At 44.3% G+C, this 27882-nt stretch overlaps 1 protein-coding gene across 1 annotated transcript in view; it reads left to right on the forward strand.

The window, feature by feature from the left end:
• EXT1 (exostosin glycosyltransferase 1) overlaps window positions 1-19854 on the forward strand; it is a 177999-nt gene extending 158145 nt beyond the window's left edge. Inside the window, exons 4-11 of the mRNA XM_057415216.1 lie at window positions 1276-1395; window positions 5931-6063; window positions 7415-7533; window positions 8240-8335; window positions 11063-11152; window positions 14855-15015; window positions 16165-16336; window positions 19538-19854. Coding sequence (XP_057271199.1) covers window positions 1276-1395; window positions 5931-6063; window positions 7415-7533; window positions 8240-8335; window positions 11063-11152; window positions 14855-15015; window positions 16165-16336; window positions 19538-19723 — 1077 coding nt within the window. The 3' untranslated portion in view covers window positions 19724-19854. The remainder of the gene's footprint in view (window positions 1-1275; window positions 1396-5930; window positions 6064-7414; window positions 7534-8239; window positions 8336-11062; window positions 11153-14854; window positions 15016-16164; window positions 16337-19537) is intronic.
• The last annotated feature ends 8028 nt before the right edge of the window (window positions 19855-27882 follow it).

Consider the following 27882-nt stretch of genomic DNA (forward strand, 5'->3'; position numbering starts at 1 on the left):
AAATTCTTAAAATCTCAAATTTTCTTCAGGAAATGTTTCATGTGAAAGCCAATAATGGTCACTGCCACCTCTCAGCGTATTTAAGGAATAAGCAAACTGTGGTTTGGTCAGGACAGGACAGGATGCGGTGGCGTGCAAGAAAACTCCAGAATAAGCTGTGGTGTGCAAAAAGCAACACACAGCCCAGGTAGATGCTTTTACGACTAATGACTTTGGTAAAAGATTCATGAGAAATGAGTGTCTGAGCACAAGGTGGCCTAATTTGAAATCACAAAACAAAAGCACAACTCTTCATTCCTGAATAAAGTGAACACAAATCAACAATGTGTTGCACCATTGCTGATGGCACCAAAGATGCCTTTCTGGTGCTGGGGATAGCCCTTGTAACTGAAGCAAATTCCAGTTAAATTCGCTTGTTAATGTTAGTTTGCATTGTCAAAGAGGTGTACTGGAGGCCTTGGTCAGTGTCCTAAGTTACAGGACACATATGCGCGTTAGTTTCTCTCTAGTGTTGGAAGAGGGATGTGGGGTTGGGGAAAGATGTAGAAGTGAAGCCCTCCCCTTTTGAGCAGTCATAATTTTCATGGCAAAGCATTGCAGCAGGACAATTTTGGGGTTTTATTTGTAAGGCAACTTATACCAGAATTAATGTGTTGATTTAATGGAAAGGGGGAAAAAGAAGCAGTATTTTCCCTTGTGAATAACAGGTGCTGTGGGAGGCGTTACTCTTTCCACCCACAGTAATTAGTAAAATGCAATTTGATCCACAGGCTCCCAAAAATTGGAATCTTACTTAAGATGTTGCTATGTTTTCCTTAGGGCACTTAGTGTTGCCATGCTGTGGTAAATGCAATTCCAGATCCCTTTAATATACTCTCAGAGCAGGGATTATTGTTAGACTCTCAAGACCTGCAAGGACTCGTTTGTTAAAATACTAGTCCATGAAAACCTTTGTGCATGAGGGATGTATGAAACAGCTCCTTACTGTGCCATGCCACAGCTCTGGGGAGAAGGAGCTTTTGTTACCATAAATCAACCAAAAACTAAAAAAAGGCAGATTAAAAAACTCATATATTCCATACCAAAGGCTTTAAAGGGTTGTGTCCCATTCGTTTTACATCAAGGCTTTAACTGTTGCAGCACACGTCTGGGTCGGACAGGAGTGCTGAAGCCGTGCAGCTTGCAAATAAGGAGAGGGCTTGTCAGCAGCATATTAATTTGATGAGATTGCATTGTTTTCTGAAGGTCCTGACTATATTGCATCTTGTATTACAGATTCCTTCTACAATCAGGTCTATCCATCAGGATAAAATCCTAGCACTTAGACAGCAGACACAGTTCTTGTGGGAGGCTTATTTTTCTTCAGTTGAGAAGATTGTATTGACTACACTAGAGGTGAGTAAAATTGCCTGGGACCTTGCCAGGCAGCGAGGTTTTCCTACCTGTCCAGCTGCTCCTGTCCTCTGCTGGTATCAGACCTTGGTTTTCATAGCATGCAGTTGGTCACTGGGAAGAAAGCTCGGAATCTTAATCATTTTTCTCCCCTAAGGAAATGCTTTCTTCATTATCGAAATCCACATTAGAAAACTGCCGTGGTGAAAAATGGGAGCTACCCAACACATGGAAAAGTTGTTGTGTGTGATCTTGCCTTTACAAGGCTTTATGGCTTATGAATCACCGTCCTCGTCATTGGTAGTGAATGTGTTTCTTTAAGAAACCTTTCTGGAGTTTATTTTGGGAAAAATATTACTGTAGAGCTCCTCCTTGACCATTCCTTAACATTTTGATGCCTTATGATGGGGCTATTGTTCTGGCTCAGGGAAAAGGGAGGGCTTGTAAATCAGTGTCTTATCTTCACACACAGCATAAGGGAAAGGCCTGATCATCCATATAAAATATTAATAAATAATCATAATTAGACTGCTATTAAATAGGGAGACAGATGATCTCAGATGTGGAGAGAATGCTTTCTGAATTCAGAGGCAGGAGAGATGAAAGGCTCTTTAGAAGTAGGGCCCAGGCGACAATTTCAAAAGCAGGTTTAGCTTCTAATTGTTGTGCAATTTTGCACATACATTTTTGACACACTTTTACCACTGCAAGTGCCTCACTTAGTAGGTGCAAATGCATTCGTCTTATGCTAATGCTTCTGCAATTGCATCCGTCTCTGTGCACAGTTGTAAAGCTCCACATTTCCCGCTGTGCCTGCTTACCCTGGAAAACTGCAAATGAGTGCTGCTGCCTGCAGTACAGGTTGCCTGTGGCTCATCTACCTCCAGCTGCTGCAAGACAGTCCCTTAGGATTTTCTGTGCCAGTAAAGAAAACCAGCCAGGGAACATTTTCAGAGCCCCTGGCATAGCTACCCTCACAGTGCTCTCCTCACCCTCAGAAGAGCATGTCTTCATCTGTGCTGCCTGTTGGGAGCTGCTCTGCATCCTCAGCCTCCCCATAAGCACTGATGAAGTGGTGATAATTATCACAGCCTATGCCAGAATCAGACTCACAAAGCTGGAAGACCATGTGCCATTGCTCACAGTCTGATTTACCCTTACGGAAGTACTCTGAGGGACAGACAGGGTGCCCTTTCCCAGCACTCACCCTGTTGTTGTTAGGGATCGGTACTTCTGCCTGTGCTGGGGCTGCTCTAGAGGGGATATAACCTGCAGCCCCCTTGGCCTGGGTGTCTGCCATGTCAAGCTCCAATGCTCACCAGTGTGTTTTTAGCACAAGTAAAGGCTGGAGTTAATTTTTCCTTAGGAAAGGAATAAAGCAGTTGAGAGTGATTTTTTTTTTGCGTATGTCCGAAATCTTCCAGCAGTAGTATATCCTCTTCTTCAAATCTGTTGTCTGGAAGTAAATTCCTAGCAGGAATATTTTTTTTCTGATGGATGTTACCCATCTTCTGTTGTAACTCTGTTACATCAAGAGTGCTCTGATAATGCTACACATCACCACAATAATCACTTCCCTGCCAGTAGGTCTCCATGTATGAGGGTGTCAGTAGTCTTCACCAGGTGTCTGCAAGGACATCACAGCTCTCCTCTGCCCTTTATCTTGCACACCACTGAAAGTTTAAAGGTCCTTGTTCTTCTCACAGCATTTGGTGCTGTAAGCCAAACAGCTCACAGCCCAGAATAAGAGGTTTGAATCATTTGGCCACCAACCCCATACTGCAAGCACAGAGGAGCTGCCCAGGGCCATGGACATGGTGTGGGTTGGGAAACGTCTGCTGCAGGCTAGTAGGTGGAAGTGCTGGCAGCACAGCAGTGGACTGCTACAAACACTACCCAGTTATGTGCTCCAGCAAATCTGCATGTTTTCAGCTTGGTCTTCTCTGGAAAGAAACCCAAAACATCCCTAAATCCCTTTGTGGTGTGCAGTCCTCCACTGGCGAAGAGGAAGGGAGAGAGACAGCACAAAGTACAGGCAAGGAATGTTTGATGCTTGGCCGGGGCACGTTGAGAAGCAGCAATGATTAAGGCAATATGTGAGCTTTTTGAAGTGTGAGGATGAGGGAGACAAAAATATTGGACTGTTAATGAATTCCAAAAAGAAAAGGGAGATCTCACCAGATCCTAACCCCTTCCTTCTCTTATTAAACTTCCTGTCATGCCTCATCATTAGAGAGGCCGTGTAACTGCTGTCTGCCTGTGCAGTATGTGCAGTGTGGTACACTCTGCATTTTAATTGATCGGCCCTCCACATTATCTGTTTTTATACTTTCCTGTTCTCGTTCTGCCAACTTGTCTTTTCTCCTCTCTGTCATGACAGACAGCTAGGTTCCTTTTGGAGGCCAGGAGTGTAATAAATTAATCCTCCATTTGTTAACTGTGATAAATCATTGCGGGCAGCTCCCCAGGCTGGTGCTGTTGAGGTTGGTGCGCGGGCTGGCACTGGGGCCCTGCTCCGGTTAGAGGTGAGCTCCCTCCGGGTGTGTTGAATGCCAACCATGTGTTTCCCCTGCAGCCAGCACAATAGAAAACTTCACTGTCTCTGAAAACTGCCTGACCACGTAAATTCACAGACTTCTCCTTACCTGATTATGCCCCAGTTCTGAGAATGCGGGAGGAGGGAGCTGTAATATTTAGACTTTGTGGTAAACACTCGACAATATGTACTTTCTAGGTTCTGGTTTTGTTTAGTGGCATAACTGGCAGATGGAGAAACAAGAGCCATCATCTTTTTTTTATCTCTCCTCAGTACCACGCAGGAGATCTGACAACTGATACACCTCATTTTCCAAGGAGAAATACTCGGATACGCTCTTGTCAGTGAAGGAAACAGTCCTCAGTCCGTTATTCAAAGACCAAAAAAAACCCTTAAATTAACTTACTCAAGTGAGCGAATTAGTGCGTATTAGCTATGGTAATTGGCTGTAGGCAGAATTCAGACAAGCATGCAAATGCCCAGCATTTGCCCCAGTTTTGCAGTGCGTATATTGCCACCAGCAATGAATTGTCTAGCACAATGTAACTGGTGTTTTAATGTGTTCTTGTCATGGCAATCAAAACTTCCAGGAAGACAACTGCTCGTGCTAACACTTATTCATGGTTCTGTATTGACCAAACGTCCCTGAACTCAGCTGCTTACAGAGATTTTGGCTTGTTTAGACTCAGCAGCTGCTTTTGTTCAGCCTGTGTTGGGTCTTTTTGCTTGCTTTTATTTTTCCTGTGCTGTGGGTGTACATCTTCTTTAGTTTCATAGATTTTAAGGCCAGAAAGAATGATGAGGGATCAGATTTAGTCCAGCTTCAGACCCATGGATTTTCACCCAGATATACTTATATTAAGGCGAGATATACTAAGTTAGGAGAACCAACATGTTCTTGGCACTTGAGCCCTGTGCAGTGCATAAACTGCCAGTTCCATGAAATCTCCTTAGGAGATGGCAAATGAGCTGCAGGAGAAGGCAAGGCAATCCTGTTTAGCTGACTTAGGGGAAAATTCTTCCTTTACCACCCCCTGGCCCTTTGCAGTGTCCTGTCTCCTGACTTGCCAACCTCGTATGCTCTGAGGGAAGCAAGAACGTGTGGCCCAATGAGAAGATTGCACTTAGAAAACTGCAGCTTATTTGGAGGCTGAATTTGTCCAGTTACAGCTTCCCACCACTGAACCTTGTTACGCCTTTACAGCAAGTTTGAAAAAGCTCCCATCGGTGTAAGAGCCGCTGTGGTTCTTGCATACAGGCATCTGGTGTGAAGTAACTGTAGTTTTATAAATACAAAGCCTTGTCTCTTTTTTATGTTTTGGTTTTTTTTTGTGGCTAGGTGATAAAGTAGATGACCTAGCAATCTGTTCTGACCTTAAAAATCTAGGAATCTAAGTCTGTGGTCCTCTACAGAGACAGACGAGAGTTGCCAAAATACCTTTTTCTGTTTCATCCGACAAGGAACTGTTGTAGAACTGAGATGTGGAATCAGTGATGTATCTGAATGCTAATATCCCTTTATAATTAAGCACAAATGAATAATTAGCGCAGCCTGATTTGCTGGAAGTCTTTGTGGTTTTGAATGCTCTCATTATCTCAAAATAATACCTAGCTCTGTAATGCCATCCTCAAATAGTTATCTTCTGTGAGTCCTGGATAGTAAAACTGACAATGAACTAATCAGGCTTACAACTGCTAAGACACTCTAATAGACAAAATATTTGTCTTAAAATACAAAATGCAATGAAATGCAAGGTCCCCAGTTCCAGAGGGACTAATGAGGTGCTCTGAAGCCTATTGCACAGAGCCTGGGCTGCTGAAGTGGTGTCCAAGTGTGCAGGTTCTGTGTCATTTTAAGAGAGATTAAGCAGGAATGTTTAGTAATTTGTGTGCCTCAGCTTTTTGCAGAATGGGTGATGATTCCGGTCAGCTGGAGTCCCTGAAGCTTCTACCAGTGACTGTTACAGCCTATTTAAACATCATTACCTCTCTTGTTTTCCAGATTATTCAGGACAGAATATTTAAGCACATATCACGTAACAGCTTAATATGGAATAAACATCCTGGAGGGTTATTTGTACTGCCACAGTATTCCTCATATCTGGGAGATTTTCCTTACTACTATGCTAATCTCGGTGAGTGAATCCTAGCTATACTCTAATGGTATTAGGAATTTCTAGTAGGCATTTGGAATTTGGTCTTTGAGTAGCATGTGGCAAGTGATTTACCATTCATTTCTAGTTAATGATGCTTTGTGTTTATCCTGTCTCAGTCTTCCCTGACCATTGCAGACTGGAATGTCTCTGATGTATCAACATGCATCATGTGCCTCTCGCTTGCAAAGATTGCTTTAAAAAAATCTATGTCCCTTCATACTTTTCAGTTGCCAGTAATTAATGCCTGAGTTGCTGACCCATTCATGGCCTGAGGGGACATACTAGGAATAGCTTTTTGCTTTCTTTGTTTATTTGTGCTTGGCAAATTGGAAAGGTGGTAATTTACCCATGACACTTGTTATTGGAGTGCATAGTTGGCATGAATTTATTTTCAATATAATTTATTCTCCATATATATGTCTTCATATGAATCCTACTAGAAGGAATGAATAGAGCTCAGGTTTATGGCTTTTTCCTGAAGTGGAGCTTAAACAATGAGTTCTGCAGGAGAATGTGCCTGCAGGCTGAAGTGATCCTGCTTCCCAGACTGCTGCTGCTTTTGGCTCAGCCTGTGCCATCCCACTTGTGTGGATCTGTACTGCTCACCTGCTAAAAATTCACAGTTAAAAAGGGAGAAGAAGGTTTCTGTGGGAATTTTGATGAAAAACGACTTTGACCCCACACAAATGAATTTAGATGAGACTGAGAGCAGTAATGAAGGGTAGATGCCAGCAGGATCTGTTATTTCAGGCAGAAAAGGAAATCATAGCGAGACAAAAATATCAGAATGGAAGGCAAGGCTGCAAGCACAATTATCAGCTCAGGAGGTAGCTGAAGGTGCATGTGGATGGGGATCGACCCAGAAAGAGCAAAAATGTGACAGAGGCTGTAAAGGAACTGGGGAAACTGAACAAGCTTCTGAAAGTTGTGGAGATAATCAGTAGAAAACATCAAGCATCCAGAGCCGGGCAGCAAAACAGAGCCCATGTCAAGAAGGACGTTTGGTTGAAGAAGCTAGATGTCAATATTATCCATGGGACAAACTGGATGAAAGAAAAAGATTGCAGGACATCTGTGGAAATAGTGAGTAAGAAAAGGCAGCAGTAATTGTGTTGAAGTCAAGGATTTCAGAGGGTGTGGGAGTTAAAGGGAAGTGTGATCTTCTCTGAAGCATCTGGTGTTCTTAGTACCCGAGCCGAAAGGATATGGCCTAAAAAAACATGGCAAGGTTTGTATTAAGTGCAGATTATTTTTCCATCTCCAAAGTCCTTTAATCTGTACTGAACGGGGGCAGTTTTGTTTTTACTGAACCCATATCTCTTCACTCTAGGTCTGAAGCCTCTTTCCACATTCACTGCCGTTATCCACGCAGTAACTCCCCTGGTTTCCCAATCTCAGCCTGTGCTGAAACTCCTGGTTGCTGTAGCCAAGTCCCAGTACTGTGCACAGGTAAGCAGCGCAGTTTGACTGTCAGTCACACCGGAGACAAAACTACTGTCCCAGGATTGAAAAGCCTCCTGACTTCAGATCTTCTCAGTCCTGTTTTGATCCCCTGTTTTAATTTGGATGTTTCTTCTCTCTGATATTCCTGCTGTCTGTCTGAGTATGGTGGGAGTGGAATAGAGACAGTCATTAAACCCCTTTGTTTCATGAGGCAGGTAAAATAATGTCTGCACTTTAAAGATGAGGACTGTGTGTGCTGCAAGCTGCAAAAGGATGTCTGTGCCTCAAGAGCCCCTGTGTGATCTTCCTTCCTCCTGCTGTGGCTCTTAGTCTCAGCAGCGCCAGGATTTTGGCTTCCATAGAAGAAACCCTCGGGAGTTCAGTGGGAGCACCCTCTTGCAGTGGTGTGTCATGAGTGGTTTGGCCTTTAATGAGAGCCAAAGTAAATCAGTTATATCCGTATGGCCTGGCTGAGATAGAGACTTCCTGAGCTGCTGTCCAGCCCATATTTGCCTGAGAGAATATATATTGTAAATAGCTGGGATGGGTGAAATTGCTGCAGGAAGTGCTATTTTTATGCAGATTTGTATCTTTGTTGTTGATTTTGAAACTCCTAACTTGATTTAACATTTATGTCTGGAGATCTGAGACCTTAGTGTTTGGACTGCATTGCCACAAAGGTCTCTGATCATGGTGCAATATTGTCTTTCAGATTATTGTTTTATGGAATTGTGATAAACCCCTCCCAGCCAAACACCGCTGGCCTGCCACTTCTGTGCCTGTCATAGTCATTGAAGGAGAGAGCAAGGTAAGTAGAGAGAAGCATGGTAAAAGGTTGCCTGTATTCTCCAGTGGGACCAGAATTTAGTTTTCCAGCTGCTTTGGTGAAACCTTTGTAGTTCCCACAGCTGTGACAGTTCCTTTCTATTCCTTGGCCTTTTGTGCCAGTTGGGCACAGATTCGTGTTTAATGCATGAGGCCCATGCACTCAGAAGTCATCAGTATGGCAGTTGATGCCATGAATCTGAGATGCACAGGTGGGACACAGTTTTGAAACGTGGCCTCAAGAGTAGGTAGTGCTGACCCTTCTGTCTCTGCAGGTGCATCAAAGGAGTGATGCAGCCGGATTCATTGAGTCTGAGCAGTCATATGCTAGGTTTGGGGGTTAGCTGTGGATTCAAAAGCAGAGAAGAGATGAGCATGAGTGGTATTAAACTGCCTTTGAAAAGTGCCTTCTCTTACGGCCTTGTTGGGTACTGCTGCCAGTGATGGGATCCTACCACTATAAAAAAGGGACACTTGTGTGGGAACAAAACCACCATGTCATCTCTTGCTGTGCCACGCACTTGTTTTTTTTACTTCCACAAAGTTGAAATAGACACCACCTAGATGAGAGAATAGGGGTTGTTTAAAATCCACACTGAAGCAGATGATTCTTTTCCAAATGCAGACCTGAGAAGCAAGACTTACTGCTTCTGGACTCAGAGATAGATTTTGGCTGGTCCCCTCTGCAGTCTCTGTCAGATGGCTCTTACATTTACAAAGGGAACTTGTAGTTGCTCTGGCAGTGTAATCCTAATTTGAACTTATAGTCCTGTCTGTGGTCTTTTCCCCCAGCCACCTTAACAGGGGGAAAGCAAGAGCCCTGCAAGGTTGGCAGCTAATGGCTCCTGCCTTAGCTGGCCATGTAAAGAGTATCTGGGGAGTTGCTGCAGGGCCAAGAAAGGCTGCAGTGATTTCTGAGCCTTTTGAAATTTGTGGGGTTTTTTCCTTTCATTTTGGAAAACTTACAGAGGTGAGATGGAGGAGAAAATCTCTGACCAGTTCTACAGTGTTTGTGGAAATTGGCCCCAAGCACTGTTTAGATTACAAATGAGTCTCCTGAGTACACAGAGGTGTGTTTATAGTGGACAGTCTCTTCCCTCTAATATCCCAACATATGCCAAATGGCTTCTTGCACGGAAAAGCTGTTTGGACAAAGCTTGCAGAGCCAGAGCAGTGCAATTCAAAGGTTGCACAAAGGAACTGATTTTCGTCTTCAGACTTAACTGCGGCATACTGGCAGGCACAGTTACTCCGTGCAGGTGTCTGTCTTTACCTAACCTTCACTCTTCCCCATGAAATCAAGGGGTATTATCACACCCATTTTACAAAAGGGAGCTTTAGCTACAGAAGCAAATAGATGGGTAGTCCTAACTCATGTACTATTTGTCAGTTTTACACTGTCTGTAAAAGAGGTGGTCTGAGAATCCAGGTCTCCTGCTGAGCTTCCTCAGCTTTGCCGTAGCGTAAGCAAAGCCAAGCCATCAGCCCCAGCTAGATCACCCCTTCCTCACAGCCACTGCCTCCCTAGACCAAGGCCACTGTAGTGATTCAGGGATACTCTAGACACACACCAGGAGCATCCTGATTATGGAGGCAGAGCGTTTTCTGAATCAAGGCATAGATTCCAAAGACTTGCTTCCAAAGAGGTTGCAGGGGATGCAGAACCATTCATGCCTTTTGTGAGGGACATGTAAAGCTGCTCCATCTCCCTGTTTCCATACAGTGATTCCCTCTTACTGGGCCTGGTTTTTACAGTGTTTTCTTGGATCATAAATTGGAAAAGAACTCTATTAACTAGCCATGGTATTTTTCCCAGCAAATGAGGGAAACAAATCTTGTTGTGTCCTTGTTACTATTCATCAGTTCTCAAAAGGTGCTAATTAGTCTGCTAGCGAAACCATATGGATTCTCATTTCTCATTGTTACCTTTTTGATCCCCACTTGCTGATCTATTTCCTACTACTTTGAGAGCTGTCCTGACATAGTTTTTAAAAGCTTATTCTGCTTATAAATTATATATATAGGTATATATATAGAATTTGTATGTGATTTTTCAAAATGCTACAATACCAATATAATTCTTGATGCAGGTGAAGCTCAGCTGATACATATGTTCTTTAGCATATTTTCCTTTTCTGATGGAGGATGTTGTACCATTGGTAGCAGCTCCCTGTGGATACAACAGCACAGAGATGGAGCTGTACCACTTTACAGGGGAACCATCCTGGTAGCATAATGTCCTTCACACACAACCTGGACTGCTTGTCTTCCCAGCTGCATCACATTATGAATGCTGCAAAGTCCTTATCAACAGTCATTATCTTTGATCCTCACACCCCATAGGAGAGCAGAGGGACAGTCCTAGCTACCAGGGAAAAGTCCTCCCTAATGAAACAGTAGGTACATCTAATCCTCAGTACAGACCACTGCAATTTGTCACAAGAGGAGAGGAGCCTGCTCCAAAGAGGGGGGGTCTGATCAGGAATTACTCCTCAGGTAGAAGGTGTAGGCTGACTGATGGGGTGATGAAAATGACAGTAGACATTATTTCACTCTTGAGCCGAAGGGTCCTTTCTGTCAGACAGAGATATGTGATGTACATCAGACAAGAGGAGATAAGAGTGGGGAGTAAAATGGAGAATTTCTCTTGGAAATGAGTCCTTCAGGTGCTTTTTTTTTTAACTCTCCTTCCTGCCTTCGATACCCACAGGTTATGAGCAGTCGCTTCCTACCCTACGACAACATAGTGACAGATGCAGTGCTAAGCCTGGATGAGGACACCGTGCTTTCAACCACTGAGGTAAGGGTCTCTGTCATCCTGGGGGAGTCTGCTTGGCTCCTCAGCTCAGCCTGAGCACAGCAGATAAGTTCTTCTCTTGGCTTTGTCAGTGAGCAACTGTTCCTCAGATATAACAGGTTGCACTTGTTTCAGCAACCCTGCCACTGCCTGCCATCAGAAGAGCTTTTTGCCCTGGTTAATTGGCTCATCATTAGCATATGGCTCTTCCGTTCCTTATTATTTTAGTAACATAGCTGCAGGCGGGTGTAGGCAGCCAAGAGCAGTCAGCTTTAATACTCTGTTCTCACTTTCCTGATTGGGGTAGCTTTTTCTCCCCCATGGTATCAGTAGGGTGTAGGTGGGGAGGGAAGGGGTGTCAGCAGCAAGGGAATGCTGTCACTCCAAAAGAGCATTGCCACTCTGGTGTAGGATTTCACTGAGGAATACTCTCTCACCATTGTCACCCCATAAAACTGGAGAGCTTTGCTAGTTTAGATGTTGGAGTGTTTGTGCCAAGAGCAAGAGAGTGCTAAGAAAAGAAACATACTGTAGAAAACCAATTTTTACAACTGGGATGAGTATTGATTTCTGGAACCTCTTTCTGAGAAACACAGGGGAAACTGATGACAATTTATATAAAGTGAAATATTTGGGAGATACATTATTAATGATGGCCAGGGAATAGCTTGAAAAACTTGATTTTCTTGGTTTTCCCTTTTTTCCCCTTGTTCATGGCCATTCCCTTTTCCCCAGTTCACCTTTATAAAAATGCTTTATTTCAGTGGTAAGAGTCTTTCACTGATGCTACCACTACTTATATGTCAGTGAAGACATGCTTGACATTGGTCACCAGACACTGCTGTATACCATAAGATGTCACTGAATTCATTTTAAATGAATGATGGATGAAATGGTGGATTTAAATGAAGGATGAAATAACAACCTCTCTTCTCCCTAGTACGGGTGCTGTGGTTAGACTGCTCCAGAAGCAGCCAGGGTTAGCCCTCTTTTGCTGCACAGATGGAAGAAGTTGGCATTAAACCCATTTGATACCAAGATTACACGTTAGTAGTTTCTGCTAGATGAGGAGCAATACGGTGCTGCCAGAGCACTTGTGTGCAAAGCTCTGCACAGCCAAAACACCCCAAAACCAATAGAAGGCATTTATCCTAGCACTGGCTTCCCCAGTAGGTTGTTACTCAGGCTGAAGGGTCCCATCTGAGCTGTCGTGGGGGCCATGGTATGACCTCTCATGCACTTCATTGCACTGAGGTGGTATTTACAGCAATCCAGCCTGTGGATTTCATAAGGATTTGGGGCTTTGCTTTGTTTTGACTGGTATTTAGTCAGCATCCAAACTTCGGAGTCATTCAGGCTTCTGGAACGCATACGAAGTAAATAGTGTTTCTCATTTGGCTTGGCCCTGCTTTCCCCTAAACATTCTGAAACATAAATATTTGTTGTTGTGTGAGACAACATACACATTTCTTTGTGGCTTCCTCCCTCCTGTGAGCAGCTTGTAGCTGATATTGCATGTTTGCATGGAGGGTATTGGCCCTATGAGCCCCAGTGTCCCCTGTGCTGCAGAGAACTAACGAGGCAGCTTTTGCTAGCATCAGCCTTGTTGCAGCTTCAGCGTGCCCTCTGCATGGGTGACGGGGACAGCAGCTCTCTTTGGTGGCTGGCTGTGAGGAACTGAGGCCTTTCTACTGCTTCACTTCCCTTGTCGTACAGCCTAGGCAAAGAAACAGTATATTGAAACGCTGACATGAAGCTTTTGGCGTGAAGCTTCCCTTGAAATTAGCTGCTCATGGGTGGTCATTGTGGCAATTTCAGGGCCCAGAAAAGGCAATTTAGAAACGTGGTCAAACACGATCACATTCCTGTTGAGAGGAGCCATTACCAAGCACATCCTCCACACTGTCCAGCTCTAGTGCAGTAGAGGTTTTTCCATTCACAACAGAATGGCACATGATGGCTTTTATGAGAGAAGCTGTTTCATGTGAGCAGAGAGATGTTTGCCTGGGAAGCAATTAGAAATCAGCACGGGTCAGAAGTGGTACAGAGACTGGCAGCATGATTGGCTTTTCCTGCTGATCAGCTGAGTGATAATGCTGGGAAATGATACAGGATGGTGACTGGGGATTTCTTTTAAAGGGAATTTTCTCCTACAGTGGTTGCTTTAGTGCATCTCTCTGGACCAGTACTTGAGAGCACAAGTGAGGGCACCAAATGCAGCTGCTTTGTTATTTATTTGAGATTCTCAGACTTCACTAAAGAAAACAGATGTCACGTTTTATGGGAAGGGCCTTTACAGGAAAAAAAGAAACCCAACCACTTCAGCTCTTTCATGTGGTATTGATTTGGATGAGATCAGAACTATCACAACGGTAACTGGTTTGTGCACATTGTCTTTCTAGTTGGCCTCAGATTCCTTGACACAGCTTGAAAGAAAATAACCAGTCCCTAACTTTGTGTTCCAGTACATGTGTGACTCTTCTGTTTCATAAAAACACTTGTAAATGTGAGAAGTCTGGCAGTAATCACACAATGTGACTGTTCTCAGAGCAGCTATTCTTTATCTAACCTCTGCACACTTGACTTTGGCTGGGTTCTTGGAAGGTTTTTCGAGCATTTTTGAGCAGTTTTAGGTCCCTCTGGTACTGGAGGGAAATCAGAGTGCAGTGCAGATACAAAACTCATTCTCCTGGGTTGGACTGGGGCAACCAGAATTGTCTATAGCTCTTTTTAAAATCTCGGGCCAGCTTGAGCTCCAGAACCTAAGTTGAAGTGGAGAGACTTTAACCATCCAACTTAACAGTGGTCACAGTCTTCCCATATGTATTTTTACCAATCCCCTTTCAAATCTAGTGCGGACAGGCCTTCTGCAAATGACCCAAATAATCCCTTTCCTGGTGTCACCAGGATTTGTTTGGAGGGATCCTGGGATAGCAATGTCCTCTCACCTTTTCAATTCTCAGATATCCGAGTTATTTAGGTAGTTGCAGCAAGACAATAAAATAAACAGAAAAATCCCTGTTGGCAGCATTTGACCTCTTCTTGTGGCTCATACAGCATCGAGCATTTTTCTCACTGTATAGGCTTCTAAAGCCATTTAACTACATGGGAATCTTGCATTCCTGTTTATTAGGCTGTATGTTTAAATATCTTGGTCATATAGACAGCCTTAAAAGTACAACCTGCACAGTCCTTAAAGGCTCAGAATGGATGGAAAATATAAAAGGACTCCTTATTGATTGCCTGTTCTAATCTCGCTGACCCACCCTAATAATTTAAGGTGCCTGGCTTTCCAAGCTTTGCTTTAACAGATTGAGATGGTTGGTGAGATGCACAAAGGCGTGCAAAAGTTTCAGTTTTCCACATAGCTAATACCACTTTATATTTCATCTAAGTATAAATACATGCACCTACACCCATTCTTTCTGTAACTAGAAAAGGTTTGATGTGTAAAGGGCAAGCTTGAAAATGTTAATGTAATACTGCGATACTCTAAACTCTCTTTAACAGGAACCATTAAAATGTGCATAATTACAGGGCAAAATGTCAAGCAGTCAGTTTAATTTACTGATGAATACATGGAATTAACGTTTTGCAACAGTTCCAAGATTCTGAATTACGAATTAGTGGCAAGGTAATATTTTGTTTTGTTGACATTTGTTGAAGCAGTTTCAGTATTCATTTGGCCTGTGCCTTTGTCTGCAGGTGGATTTTGCCTTTACAGTTTGGCAGAGTTTTCCAGAGAGGATTGTAGGGTACCCTGCTCGCAGTCACTTCTGGGACAACACTAAGGAGAGGTGGGGGTATACCTCCAAATGGACTAATGACTATTCCATGGTATTGACAGGAGCTGCTATTTACCACAAGTAAGAACCCAGAGCATCTGCTGTCCTCCTCCTTTGTATGAAACAAAATAGTAAGGGGGGTGGGAAGAGGGGGTGAAGAACATTCTTCCGGGGAGGGGGAAAAAATGAAAAGATAATAAATGGGTCTACTTTTTATGGGGTAATAATTTAAGTTCTTGGTTTAGCTCTGGGGATCTGGTAGTCATTATTGTGCTTGTTTGGTCTCTTTGAAGTCACTTGTATTTTGAAGCAGTCGGACTGCTCTTTTTAACATCAGGAATTACACACTTCAAAGAGTTCCCGAATTCATTAAGCTGTTCTGCTGAATGGCCTGTAGCGTAGCAGAAAGGAGGTTACTTCCAGACCAGCTCTGGGTATGTGTTGGCTGACATACACAGACTGCAAAGTCTCCTGGCTACTCTAGAAATGGAGTACAGTGGACACGTCACAGATCAGCGTACTGCAGCATGTTGGAAAAAAAACCTCTTGTTAGGGCTTCAGCAGACCAAAGACCTCTCTAGATGTTGGGAAAAAGTCAGCAAATTCTGGAGTATGTAATCCACATCCCTGCAAAGGAGAAGACAAGCCATGGGGGATGCCCAGAGGAGAATAAATTCAACAATAAGAATCATAGAATGGTTTGGGTTGGAAGGAACATTAAAGATCATCCAGGTCCCACCCCCTGCCCTGGGCATTGACACCTTTCTCTAGACCAGGTTTCTCAGAGCCCCAGCCAACCTCACCTTGAGCAATTCCAGGAATGGGGAATCCACAAGGATGGTAGGGACAGTAGTAGGCCGGTGTAGTAGTGTTCTTTCCAACTGAACAACTTGGAAAGAAGCTGTGGAGTATGAATTCATCAATGTTGTCTATCACATTATAGCAATGTGGTGCTCTCTTCCATGCCTCTCCATTATGTTGATACTTAGGTCTGCCTTAATTCTTTCAACCCAGTTACAAAAAGGCACGTTTTGTTTCACCATCAGCACTATTTAATGTCTTGATGAGACACTGAATTGCTCTCTCTTCTTGTTCAAGGCTGAAGAGAAGAAGTGGTATAGCCAGAGTTGAGTACAAAACTTGTGTCTGAATTGAGGCAGGCATTTCCTGGAGTTGGTAATTCCTGAAAGTCCAGTGACTTATATTAATAACGCTGCTGTTGGTTTCCAGATATTATCACTACCTGTACACTCATTACCTGCCTGCCAGCCTAAAGAATATGGTGGACCAACTGGCCAATTGTGAGGACATTCTGATGAATTTTTTGGTGTCAGCTGTGACAAAATTGCCTCCAATCAAAGTAACACAGAAAAAACAGTATAAGGAGACCATGATGGGACAGGTATGTATCCACAGCATGTTTTAGCAGCTGGGAAGTATTGATAATGTAATGGCTTGACTTCTAGGTTAGGCTTACATTTCTCTTGCAGTTTTTAGTTCAGCAGGACTGTAAATAGACTTTAGATATGCTTATTATAATGAAAGAAAAGAAGAAATGTCAAACATCTACTATGGATGACCGCTGGTCTTCATGGTTTTCTCACAGTGTTATTGACAGTGATCCCAAACTCATGGAACTGATAATTGTGGTGACCAAATTTCAGTTAAACTCTAGTTTTCTAATGAAATTAGGTCTAGAATTAAATATTCTAGACCAGAGACCTAGTCATGGAATGCTGGAGGCAGAAGTAAATTCTAGAAAACTCTTCTGGTTTTTATTACTATTAATTAATACAGTGTACTAGGCTGTCCCTGTACTGTATGCTGTATGTATGTAATGTATGTATGATGTCAGTGACTGAATCACACTGTATGTATCGTAAAGCATACAGTGTGATTCAGTCACTGACATCAGATTGTCACAACAGAGGTAATTTGTGATATTCAAGGTTTTTTTCTACAGGGAACATTTTGTGCTGTGGTCATGCCATCACTCACAAGCAGTCATGAAATGTTTGATTTAGATCCTCTTCCAGCTACTGGATAAGCACTCTGTCACTGCAGAAATGCATATACCTTCCAGTAACAGGGATACAGGGTAACCTGAGGGCACTTTTCCTCCTGCCCCGTGTGGGAGAGGGATGGAAGGAATAGCAAGTCTTGCAAGTCCTAAACAGCCTACCATCCATGATGTCATGGTGTTTGTGATCCTTACTACAAACACTACCATGATTACTAGGGGGGGATCCAAAGAAAGAAGGGGCCCGCTACTTTCCCCTCACATTTTCTCCTATTAGCATTACTTGGATCTTTGGCTGGGGAATGTCCATGCCAGTTTGTAGGCTGCCTATCTGTATGCCATTGTGCTTTCATATGAGATATAGGTAGCATTCAGCAATTCTGACTCATCTGGGTACCCAGGAGTCCTTCCGTGTACACGAAGGTGCCATCCAGAAAGTACCTATTTCTTCCAGTTTGAGCTTCACCTCTCCACAGGGCGTGCACTGGTTGTTTGGCAAAGTCTGAACATCCATTTTTCTTCTTATAGCACGGGTGACATGAGTCAGCCATGAACTATAACTCTGTCCTAAAGACAAGTTGTTCCTGCAGCTTTGGGAAATGTAATGGACCATGTTCATAATTCCTTGAAAGACAAATAAAAAATTAACATAACCTCGGTGTTGTGACAGAGATTAATGGTGCTATGGAAATTCACTGTTAATGGCCAGAATGTCTGCTATAATCCTCTAGCAACAAGCTTTTGCTTGCTCTGTAGTGGCTCAGTATAATAAGAGTCTGTAGTCAATGCACGTTATAATCAATGCACATTATAACCTACCACTTGAGCTACACTGGACAGGCCTTGGACAAAGATCAAGTCTGATACAGCATTCATTTGGCAAGTCCCTGACTATCAGTTTCTTCATGTTCCAATTAGCATACTTTGGGTTTATTAATCTGTATTTGTTTCTAAAGTATAGTGGAAACATAAGTGCTAGAGAGAAATGCATGAGAAGTGGCATAAAAAACCCTTAGGTTCTCAGCATTCATGCTTTATCTTAAATAATAGTTTTATTATGTTTATAAATGTAGTTTAGGTACAGATAAAGAATGGTAACTGCTTCAAAGCTGTTAAGGCCTTATTTTTCCAGAGGTGCTGAGTTTCGATGGGCTTTCGTAGGAATTACAGCTGCCCTGAGCTTTGGAATATCAGGCCATAATGTTTTGCATGTATGCATACAAAGACCATGGTCTTTCCCTTGGGTCAGGGTTTAACATAATGTAATGGGGAGCTCCAGTTAATTCTCTCTGTCCATAAGACAGTACTGTTTTGTGCACTGGCCTCAGCCAGCGGGATTCCCGGAAGCACCCTGCTTGTCCCTGCAGGACATTTACGCGCATGAGTAATGCCAAGTACACAAGGACTTACACTGAGCTCAGTTAGAAGCTGGTTAAAATTATTTGTGTATAAATTTCTGCAGATCTGGACTGCAAAAGTGTGTTTTTAACCTGAGAAACCATTGCAACGTGTTTTCATCCTATGGCTGAAAGCTGTGGGCAGCAGCGGGCCTGCGTTTGGCTGTGCTCCTCCAGTGGGAAGCTGTGGCCTTCTTGACTTTCCTGGTGGTTTTCAAGGACTTGTTTTATCTCCAAAATAGCTGGAGTTTTTGGGAGAAAAGAAGAGCAGGGGTTTGGGTGAAGTAGTGTGCAGGAGGGCTTTGGGAGGGCTGCTGGCGGGTGTCATGCTCCGGGTGAAACTGGCTTATGGCTGAACTCGGGTGTGCTGCCCTCAGTGCTGCTTTGGAAGTCAGCCAACTCATCATCACCAGCAAGTTCTGCGGGCAGCGTGTCCTTCGCCTTGTTTGAACCCTGCCACTGAGCAGGTTTCACAGATTATGGAATCACTGGGGTTGGAAGGGACCTCTGGAGATCATCCAGTCCTGCCAAGGCAGGGCCACCTACAGCAGGGTACACAGCGATGTGTCCAGGCAGGTTCTGAATGCTTCCAAAGAGGGAGACTCCACAGCCCCCTGACCAGCCTGTTCAGTGCTCTGACACCCTCAGCGTATGAAAGTTGATGCGAAACTTCTCGTGCTTTAGTTTACGGCCGTTGCTCCTTGTCCTGTCACTGGGCCCCACTGGAGAGAGTCTGGCACCGTTTTCCTGGCACCCACCTTTGAGATACATAAATGCATTAATGAAATCCCCTCTCAGTTTTCTCTAGAGTAAACAGGCCCATCTTCCGCAATCTCTCCTCATAAGAGAGGTGCTCCAGACCCATAATCATCATGTTTGTGGCCCTTTGCTGGACCCTCTCCAGTAGTTCCTTGTCTGTCTTGTATGGAGGAGGCAAGAACTGGACACAGCACTCCAGATGTTTCTCAAACCTGCCTCAGCAGGGTTGATTAGAGGGGCGGGATCATCTCCCTTCACCTTCTGTCCACACTCCTCCCAGTGCATCCCAGATTTCAGCCACCTCAGAGCCCCAGCGCTGCTCTGCAGCGTGGTGCTGCTCAGCCTCATGCCCATCCTTTCCTGCCATACATTCCCCATTGTGTTGTGTCGTGGCCGAGGTCTGACTCCTGCTCTTCTCTCCACACAGACATCCCGGGCCTCGCGCTGGGCCGACCCCGACCACTTTGCCCAGCGGCAGAGTTGCATGAACACTTTTGCCAGCTGGTTTGGCTATATGCCGCTGATCCACTCGCAGATGAGGCTCGACCCTGTCCTCTTTAAAGACCAGGTCTCCATCCTGAGGAAGAAGTACCGAGACATCGAACGACTCTGAGGAGCGCTGCTGATGGGTCCGAGCCACCCTGCACAGCCATCAGCGCACGGAGCCAGACTGTGCCAGAGACAGCGAGCACCTGGCCCCGGTGAGCGGTGTGCCAGGATGCTGGAATGCCAGGATGCTGGAATGCCAGGATGCTGGAATGCCGGGATGCTGGAATGCTGGGATGCTGGGATGCTGGGGTGCGCTGCTCCGGACTGCACCCAGCTGCCCGGCAGGCTTCTGCCGCTCGAGACTAGGTCGTGTACAGTTTCATTATGGAACATTAAATAATTATTTTTGAAATGATTGCTATGCAGGTTTAAACTTTTTTAATGATCAAAAAAAAAAAAACCCTATTAAAAACAGAGTTCTTTCTTTAATCAACATCGTGTTGGGTGTGAGTATTTCAAAGCTGCCGTTTCTTTCTCTCGTGTATTTGATTGTCAATGCAGTTTTCATTCATTTTCCCCTGCACAGTTAAACACTTGAATCTCATGGGTGGAAAATGCAGTGAGTTCAGCAACAAGCTGAGCACAAGCAGGACAGAACCAAGAAACTTTGTTCTCATTTACTCTGACTTTTCAATTTCCTTTCCTGTTTTCGCCAAGCCAGTAGCATCCACTGTGTCAGAATTCCATTGGAGCCAAACGAGAGTATAGACCTTTCTGGATGGGGTCCCCGTTTTAAACGCAGTCGGCCTTGCTGTGTAGGGAGGGAAGAACGCTACTCCCAAGGAGCAAGCTGGAGGAGCAAGCAGGTGACATGGAGCACAGAGAGGCTTCAGTCACACCAGGTTGTGTATTCCAGTAGCAGAGGCGCATCCCATCCCAAACAGCCATGCCAGGGGCAGTCAGCAGGGCCAGCGAGGTGGCTGCACCCCCTGCGTGACTCCCTGCTGCCTGGGGCAAGGGTGCTGCTTGGCCAGGGCAGCTCAATCTCTAGAAGTAGCTTTGTTCTGAGGGCAGAAGGGGTGTTGGCAAAAGCAGGAAAGCATGTTAGTGCTTGCAGCGCAAGAATTTGGCCTGTAACAAACTGGTTTGCTTGAAATCAAAGCTGGGCTTCTCTATTTTCCTTTTTTGTTGGAAGTGCAAATAAATGGAGAGATTCCCTCCTGGAGGTCTGACACGTGAAGTGAAGTGTATGATCAGACACTTGGTGCTGGCAGCAGTGGGTGCTCCCAGGTGTACTCAGGGTAGGGTAACTTGGGGAAAAAACCTGCCCTGAATCCCAGCATTGCTTGCACTCCGAAGTGAGTTTAGCTTTTCAAATGGAAGTATTTTTAAGTGAAATATTCCAGTTGTTTATTTCTCTTGGGTGCTTTGCTTATTTATGTGCTTCTTTACATTGAAGAATGAAAACAAAAGCAGTGATTTGGGTCAGGAAGTTGCCATTCTGATTTTCTAAAAAAATAAGCACTTTAAAAGCAGTTTGAACTCTCATGTTTTGATGAGGGGCATTTGGGGCGCTCTGTAACAATTGCCACCCCCAAAAGCTCTGTTAAAGTCACAGTGAGAATATTGTGCTGATGCCCAGAAGACCAGCAAGCCTTTTTATACCTCATTCCTTTATAAACAGGCAGTCTGGAAGCAGGGGAAAGATTAGCTGGAGTGCTAGGAAGGGTGGACCAGAATGATCACATTTTATTCAGGTTTAGGCATGGATTTATTATGCATCTTTAAGGAACTCCCATAACCAAGGCCTGCCTCAGTTTCCTCATTTGTAAAAGTAATAGTTACTGGTTGTAGAGAGAATACTGTGAAGCCTAAATAATTTCTATTGCTGGTAAGATCAGAAGCCCTAAACAGAAAGTTGCCTTAAAAGTGTGAAGTACACTAAATGTGTGTATGCAACCTGACAAGTAAAGATTTGTAAAGAATGACTTTTGCATATGTATTGCAGTATTTGAATAGAGCACAGTGAGTTAGGGCAGAAACATCAGGTTCCTGACATTTTGTGTTAGGATCACAGAATGGTTTGGGTTGGAAGGGACCTTCACGATCATCCTGTTCCAACCCCCTGCCACAGGCAGGCACACCTTCCACTAGAGCAGGTTGCTCAGACTGGCTTTGAACACTTCCAGGGATGGGGTATTCCCAGGTTTTCTGGGCAACCTGTTCCAGTGTCTCATCACCCTCACAGTAAAGGATTTCTTCCTATTTTCTAATCTAAGTCTACCCTCTTTCAGTTCAAAGCCATTACCCTTGTCCTGTCGATACATCCTCTTGTAAATCTGAACTAAATCTTTAAAGGAACCTGCCAAAACACTGCAGCTAGTGACTTATGCTGCTGAAGGGAAGAGGTGCTGCTTTTCCCCCCGTTGCCATGTTCTTCCAGCCCCTGGCCATGCAGTCTCACTTGACACCTTCTGCCACTCTGGTGCTCACCAGATGCTTCTGTGAGCCCATCAACCCTGCAATAATGGAAAACTGTCTGGTGACTTGCTGGATTTTTTGAATGCCATTTTAGAGAGTTATATCAGCATATGGAGAGACGTGTAAGGAGTATGGAGGCAGGGGAGCAGGATATGCTGCTGTTTGTAAGCTGCTAATTCAGCTCCCCACATCCCATAAAAACCTGAACCTCACTTTCCTGTGCTCTCAGGTCTGTGCTTGCTGAGCTGCAGGGAAGGTGAAGTCCAGTGGTTTGATTTTCCAGAGTGAATGGCTCAGAACAATTCCTCTTGGAGATCAAGCAGCTCTTTCAGGGATTGCAATAGACATTCTTAGCCTTGGGTTTGGAGAATGTGCCAAGCACTGGGGGAGTTCGTCAGGGTTCACACTTTGCTTGTGTCCTCGTTTGCAGCAGCATCTGCAGCTCTTGGAACCAGTTAATGGTCAGTAGCCAGCAAGAGGGCCAGGGAGAGGGAGTGGCACAGAGGGGACCCTACAAAAACAAGGATTCTGTGTGGGTTTTAGTTAATGCCATATTGGTGCACGTGGGCTGGGTTTTCAGTAAAGTAGGTGACCATTTTTGGGGTGCAGGGAGTCAGGCCAAGGCTTTCAGCTGTTTGACATTCTGTTACCGTTGCTTTTTGGGGTGGCTGAAGGAGACTGTGCTAAAGCTCGCTCTCAATGTGACTCGAGGCCCTTTCTGTTTACAGATCCCTAATTAAACAAGCAACAATGACAGGCTTAGCTCCAGAAGGGATGTGGATAGGTAGGAGCATTTCTCTTTGCAGCACGTTACCCAGGCAGAGCCGTCTCCCTAGGGAAGAATGTGCCTCACAGCCAGTCTCGAGAACGGCTGTTGGTCTCTGTGTCCATGGCACAGGGACCCAGGGAAGAGCTGGGCACAGATCCGGCTTAGGGACTTCCTGTGTAATACTCAGTGCAGACGTTATCAGCCAGCACTGCGAAGGACAGTAGGCATGCTTCCACACCTCCCTTATGTATCCATTTTGGATAGAGCTGTGCTGTTCCCTTAGTGAATGAAATCACCCTTCTGTCATGCCCTGCATGCAAGTTAATGGTTCTTCATTCCTTTTAATTCCCCGCCCCCCCTTAATTCAGATGGTGCTGAGACAAGGTTCTCTCCTTGTTGCTCATTTTGTAGTTCTTTTTAATTACTATTATTTTTCATTAACAGCAGGCTATGTTAGCCTTTACTTTACAGGTACTTGAATGCCTGATAACTTGACTGAGAGTTACGCATGTGGCCTTTCGTAAAGGTTACTGACCTTAATTTAATCAGGGGTGAGATGGATGGATGAATGTGAATAGATCCATGCCATTATAACAGAATAAAAGCAGGGATTAGAGTTTGGGAGAACTGATGAATTTTTAATTGAATTTATTAAAGAGAAAAGAAATAAGAAAAAGAGACAAAAACCCTTCCCAGTTATAATTTTAATGAGATCTATTGCAGGAGGAGGGTTTCATGAGAAAAACGTGGCACAAAAACAGGGGCAAACTTCCAACATAGTGCCTGGCTCTCCTCGCAGTCCCTTGGGCCTGTACAAGATTTTGTTTGACCTCTTTCTATTTTGTGAAGAACTCTAATTGTTACCATAGCTTTTTCTAGAGGCAAACGTTTAAGCTTTGTAACAATTTCCTAGTGAACACACCAGTGTGCTAATGCACGCGTATCGAGCGCTTTGATCTTTTCCATCAGAAAACATCATGGATTTGATCAATTTCAGATTCCCGTTTCTCTTTTAGAACTAACTTTGACAAAGGAATTAATCTTTCACCAATGAGCGCCTTTTAAAATAGCTCATTTACCAAAAGATATCATTTGGAGAATGGAAGTCATCATCTGACACTGAGGCAATGAAAGAAACAACTAGAAGTAGATCAGGATTTTATTTAATCTTCCCATTCCCAGTGTAAAATGCTGTGTCCTCCTCTTCCTCGCTCCCCCCATATTGGAACCAATGGACAATGTTTGCCGTAACACTTGTATTGATTGACAACAGTTTGATCAATTCCTCCAGTTCAACATCCTCATACCACAAGGGGTGGTTTGGTGCTCTGCTGTATGGCTTTTCCAGGCTGGCTCTGTTGCCTACTGCAGAACCCACAGCCTGATGGAGCCATTCCCCTGGGCTTTAGTGGGATTTCATGGGACAAGCCTGTACTCTTCCAAGAAGGGACCTGTCCCATGCAGGGTCTTAATCCGGTGTCTGCTGGAAATAAAACACATCTTCCAAAATGCTGTACATCTCACCCTTGTTTAAAACTAAATCGAGCTGGCCTTTATACCGCTATTTTAACCATCTTCATACACGGTTTTTAAGTTGAAGTTAAATTAGCAGGGGTTAAATTGGAGGGAGGGAAGGTATGGGACTCATGAGATGCTTTGGGATGCTCCCTCCCACTTTTTCATGATGTTTTTAGTGGCTGTTCCACAGTGGATCAGTGATAATCCAGTGGGCCTTGTGACCTTGTACATAATTCTGTATATTTATTTTGAGAGGAAATCTGTATAGTGTTTGGATGATGAGAACGGAAACCTGGAATGGGAATTCTTAGATGGGCAAATGTAAAGCAAAAAAAAAAAAAAAAAGGCAAACAAAAATACAATCTTATTTTGTATAAAATGTACATTTTTGAGAATAATTTTCTAATGCATTACCAATGTTTTCATAGTGCTGCCACATCTTTTTTAAAGTGTTTCTCCCTCCTTGTTTGACTGTTGACAACATGGTGCAATTAAACCTAAGGCAAGTGTGTGAGAGAAAAAGAGAGAATGAGAAATTAAGAAGCCATATACTTTGGTTTACTTCATTAACTTGTATAACATCATAGGTTTGCCATCTCAAGATAGGTTGTTTTTTATAGATAGTGTCACCAAAGACTTTTTTTCTCCAGATTTATTTTGCAAAGTTGTTAATAAAGGACGTACATTTCTGTTGCGGTGTGGTTTGATTTTTAAGGTAGAGTAACAAATCTTCCTTGTGCTCTTGAGAATGCAAATTGCCAAGTGATTGCCAAGTGTCTCAAGTTCAGGGCAGTTAATGGGTGGCTCTGTAGCTGCTTTCTCCTCAGCTTGACCTGAGCAATGGCTGTATGTATACCCTGTGTCCCTGTTACAGGGGTAATACACATGGTATAGCATCTGTGCAAAGCGGTAACTTGTCCAGCAACATTGACAGGCATTCACGATCTTACATAAGGGCAGAAGAACATTCAGTCCAGGTCACCTGTGTGTGGCAGGCCAGCATCCTGCCTTGTGACACAGTCATTGGTAGGTAGCAGTGAATTTTAGGAGCAGTCGCTGTAAATGTGTATGTGCAGAAATGATTGCTCCACCAGCCCAGGGGTCTTTGAAAGCTGATACCTGCAGGCAAAGAACATATTCATCTATTGACCTGTATTTGCTGTTAGGGGGTTATTGGAATCCTGTCATAGTCAGGGGGATTGCGTTCATCCCACCTAATTCCACCTACACCTCTCTGTGCAGTCAATGGGCAGAAGAAAGTATTGTTTAGGATTATCCTCCTCACCTGTTTCAGATGTTGGCTTTAGCTGAGATAAGCACACCTCACGTGTGCTAGTTTCTGTCTGCTGGCAGTGCAAGCACACTGATTGCAGGCCCGGCAACAACATCTGGTCAGAGGAACCCCATTCTGGGAAAGTTCCTGGTAGCACCAGTGGGATCAGGATAATGGGCTGTAAATCTGAGGGGTCACCTGTTTGTTCCCATCAGAGGTGTCCAGGCTGGCCTCATCCCTTCTGGGGTTCAGACTGCCAGAGCATGGAGAGGTCCATATGTTGTCATCCTGTCTGATCTGCCAGTCATGGAAGACTGATTTATCTTGGGAAGAGGCTGAAAGCTGTAGGTGAGTCTTCTCTGTTCCTGGTTCTTGGAGTCAGCAGGGCTTCCTCCAAAGCAGAGCATCTCAACAGCCATCAGTGTTTGATACTGGCTATGGGCTTCTCCCTGCCAGAAAACAAGCTGAGAACAGTGTTCCTAGTCCTTCTACGCTTGAATTCTTGGTTTGCCACTGTGTTATTTATACAAAACAATGTGAAGTGTAATTCCTTTGATTAAATGCAGATAGTTATGTCTGCAGGACCTACCAGAAGACTGCTGTCTACATCAGCAATTAGCACAGGCTACCTGGTGTAGGGCTGGAGTGTGAAACCTGTCTTTCATGCTATGGACATCTTGGAGGGGGGATTCAGATGTCGAGGTTGAGTGCATTGGATCTGCCTCTGCACTTTCCAGCATAGTTTCATCTGAAAAGGATCCAGTTTGTGTGCTCCACACTGCCCTGGACACTGATGTGAACCACATGAGGTAAGTGGGGGCAATTGGAATAGTTACCTCCGAAGTGCACTGCTGAGCTGAACCCAACCACTGCTATGGCTGTGCACTCCTCTAGCCTGTATAGCAGCAAAAAGATCAAATCCATACTGAATCAGATGAATGGGGTCCTCAGAGACTTGGGCCTGTTTCATCTCTATTGTAGAGAAAAGCGGTCTATAAAGGAAGAACAAACTCCACTGGAGATCATAGAATAGAATCAGAATCATAGAACAGTTTGCGTTGGAGGAGACCCTAATGATCATGGGACGCCTTCCACTAGACCAGCTTGCTCCAAGCCCCGTCCAGCCTGGCCTCGAGTGCTGCCAAGGGTGGGACAGTCGCAGCTTCTCTGCCTTGCACTTGTTAGGTGGGGAGAGCCCCACACTGAAGTGTCGGTTTTGGTTGCTAACCTGCCGCACTGGGAATAGAAACTGATTCTCAGCTGGAATAAACCAATGCCAGGTCTGTGAAGTCCCTGAGACCTTGCTTTATTGCCTACATGAACGGACAATCTGGCCCAAAATATTTCATGCATAATCAGTTCAACTTTAAATACACTTTCCAGGGCTTTTTTTCACTGATCTCACTGAAACTCAATGTGTTATCACTTGAATGGAGACAGATAAGAGAGCTGGCACTGATCGCCTTATTTTATTTTCCTTTTTAATATTAGAGAGAAAAGGAACAAGTCTCTGCTTTTCCTTTCTAAAGCCATTAGCTAATGGTGCTCGCAATGTTATCACACAGAAACAGATTTTGCTCAAGATTTCGAGGAGGGTGACGGTGACATTCCAGTAGCCGCATGATGTGCTTTATTCCACACTTAGGTTTGTCTGCATGGCACTCAGGGCTATATGTGGATTTTATGAGCTGCCTGCCCCAGGTTCTGCTAGTGCTGGGTAGCTCGTTCTGCACATTACCTGTATTTCTGTTGTGTATTAAGGATGGAGGGCTGCTCCGTGCTGCAGTGGCTGCTCTGTGCAGCTTGGGCTCCTCCCCATTTTCTTCCTGCAATTAACTGTTGTTTTGCTGGTGAAGTGAATTAAGGAACAGCTATTCTTTCCAGAAAGCTGCAGAAAAAGCCATTCCTGAGATTTCATAGGAAGAATGTGATGGTAACAACTGGTGAGGCAGTGACTGCAGAAAGCCGACACAATGCTCCCTTGAAGCTGCAGCAGAAATGAGAATGTTGGGTCTGTAAGATATGTTCCCTCAAATTTCTCCCTTCCCCTCTATGAAGAAACAGCTCCCATTCGCCATCACGAAACACCACAAGGCAGACCAGTTGCTGGCAACGGAGGGGTACATTTTGGGTTTTCTTTGTTTCTGAAAGGGATCCACATTCAGCTCCTGCTTGTATTAAGTATCCTGAGGTCTGTAGCAGCTCCAATGGGATTTTTGTTTGATAGCCCTCTAGAAGACTG

Source organism: Pezoporus wallicus, unplaced genomic scaffold (assembly GCF_028554395.1).
Source record: "Pezoporus wallicus isolate ANWC-B61680 ecotype Strahan unplaced genomic scaffold, APGP_CSIRO_Pwel_v1 contig_3812, whole genome shotgun sequence".
Taxonomy (NCBI): domain Eukaryota; kingdom Metazoa; phylum Chordata; class Aves; order Psittaciformes; family Psittacidae; genus Pezoporus; species Pezoporus wallicus.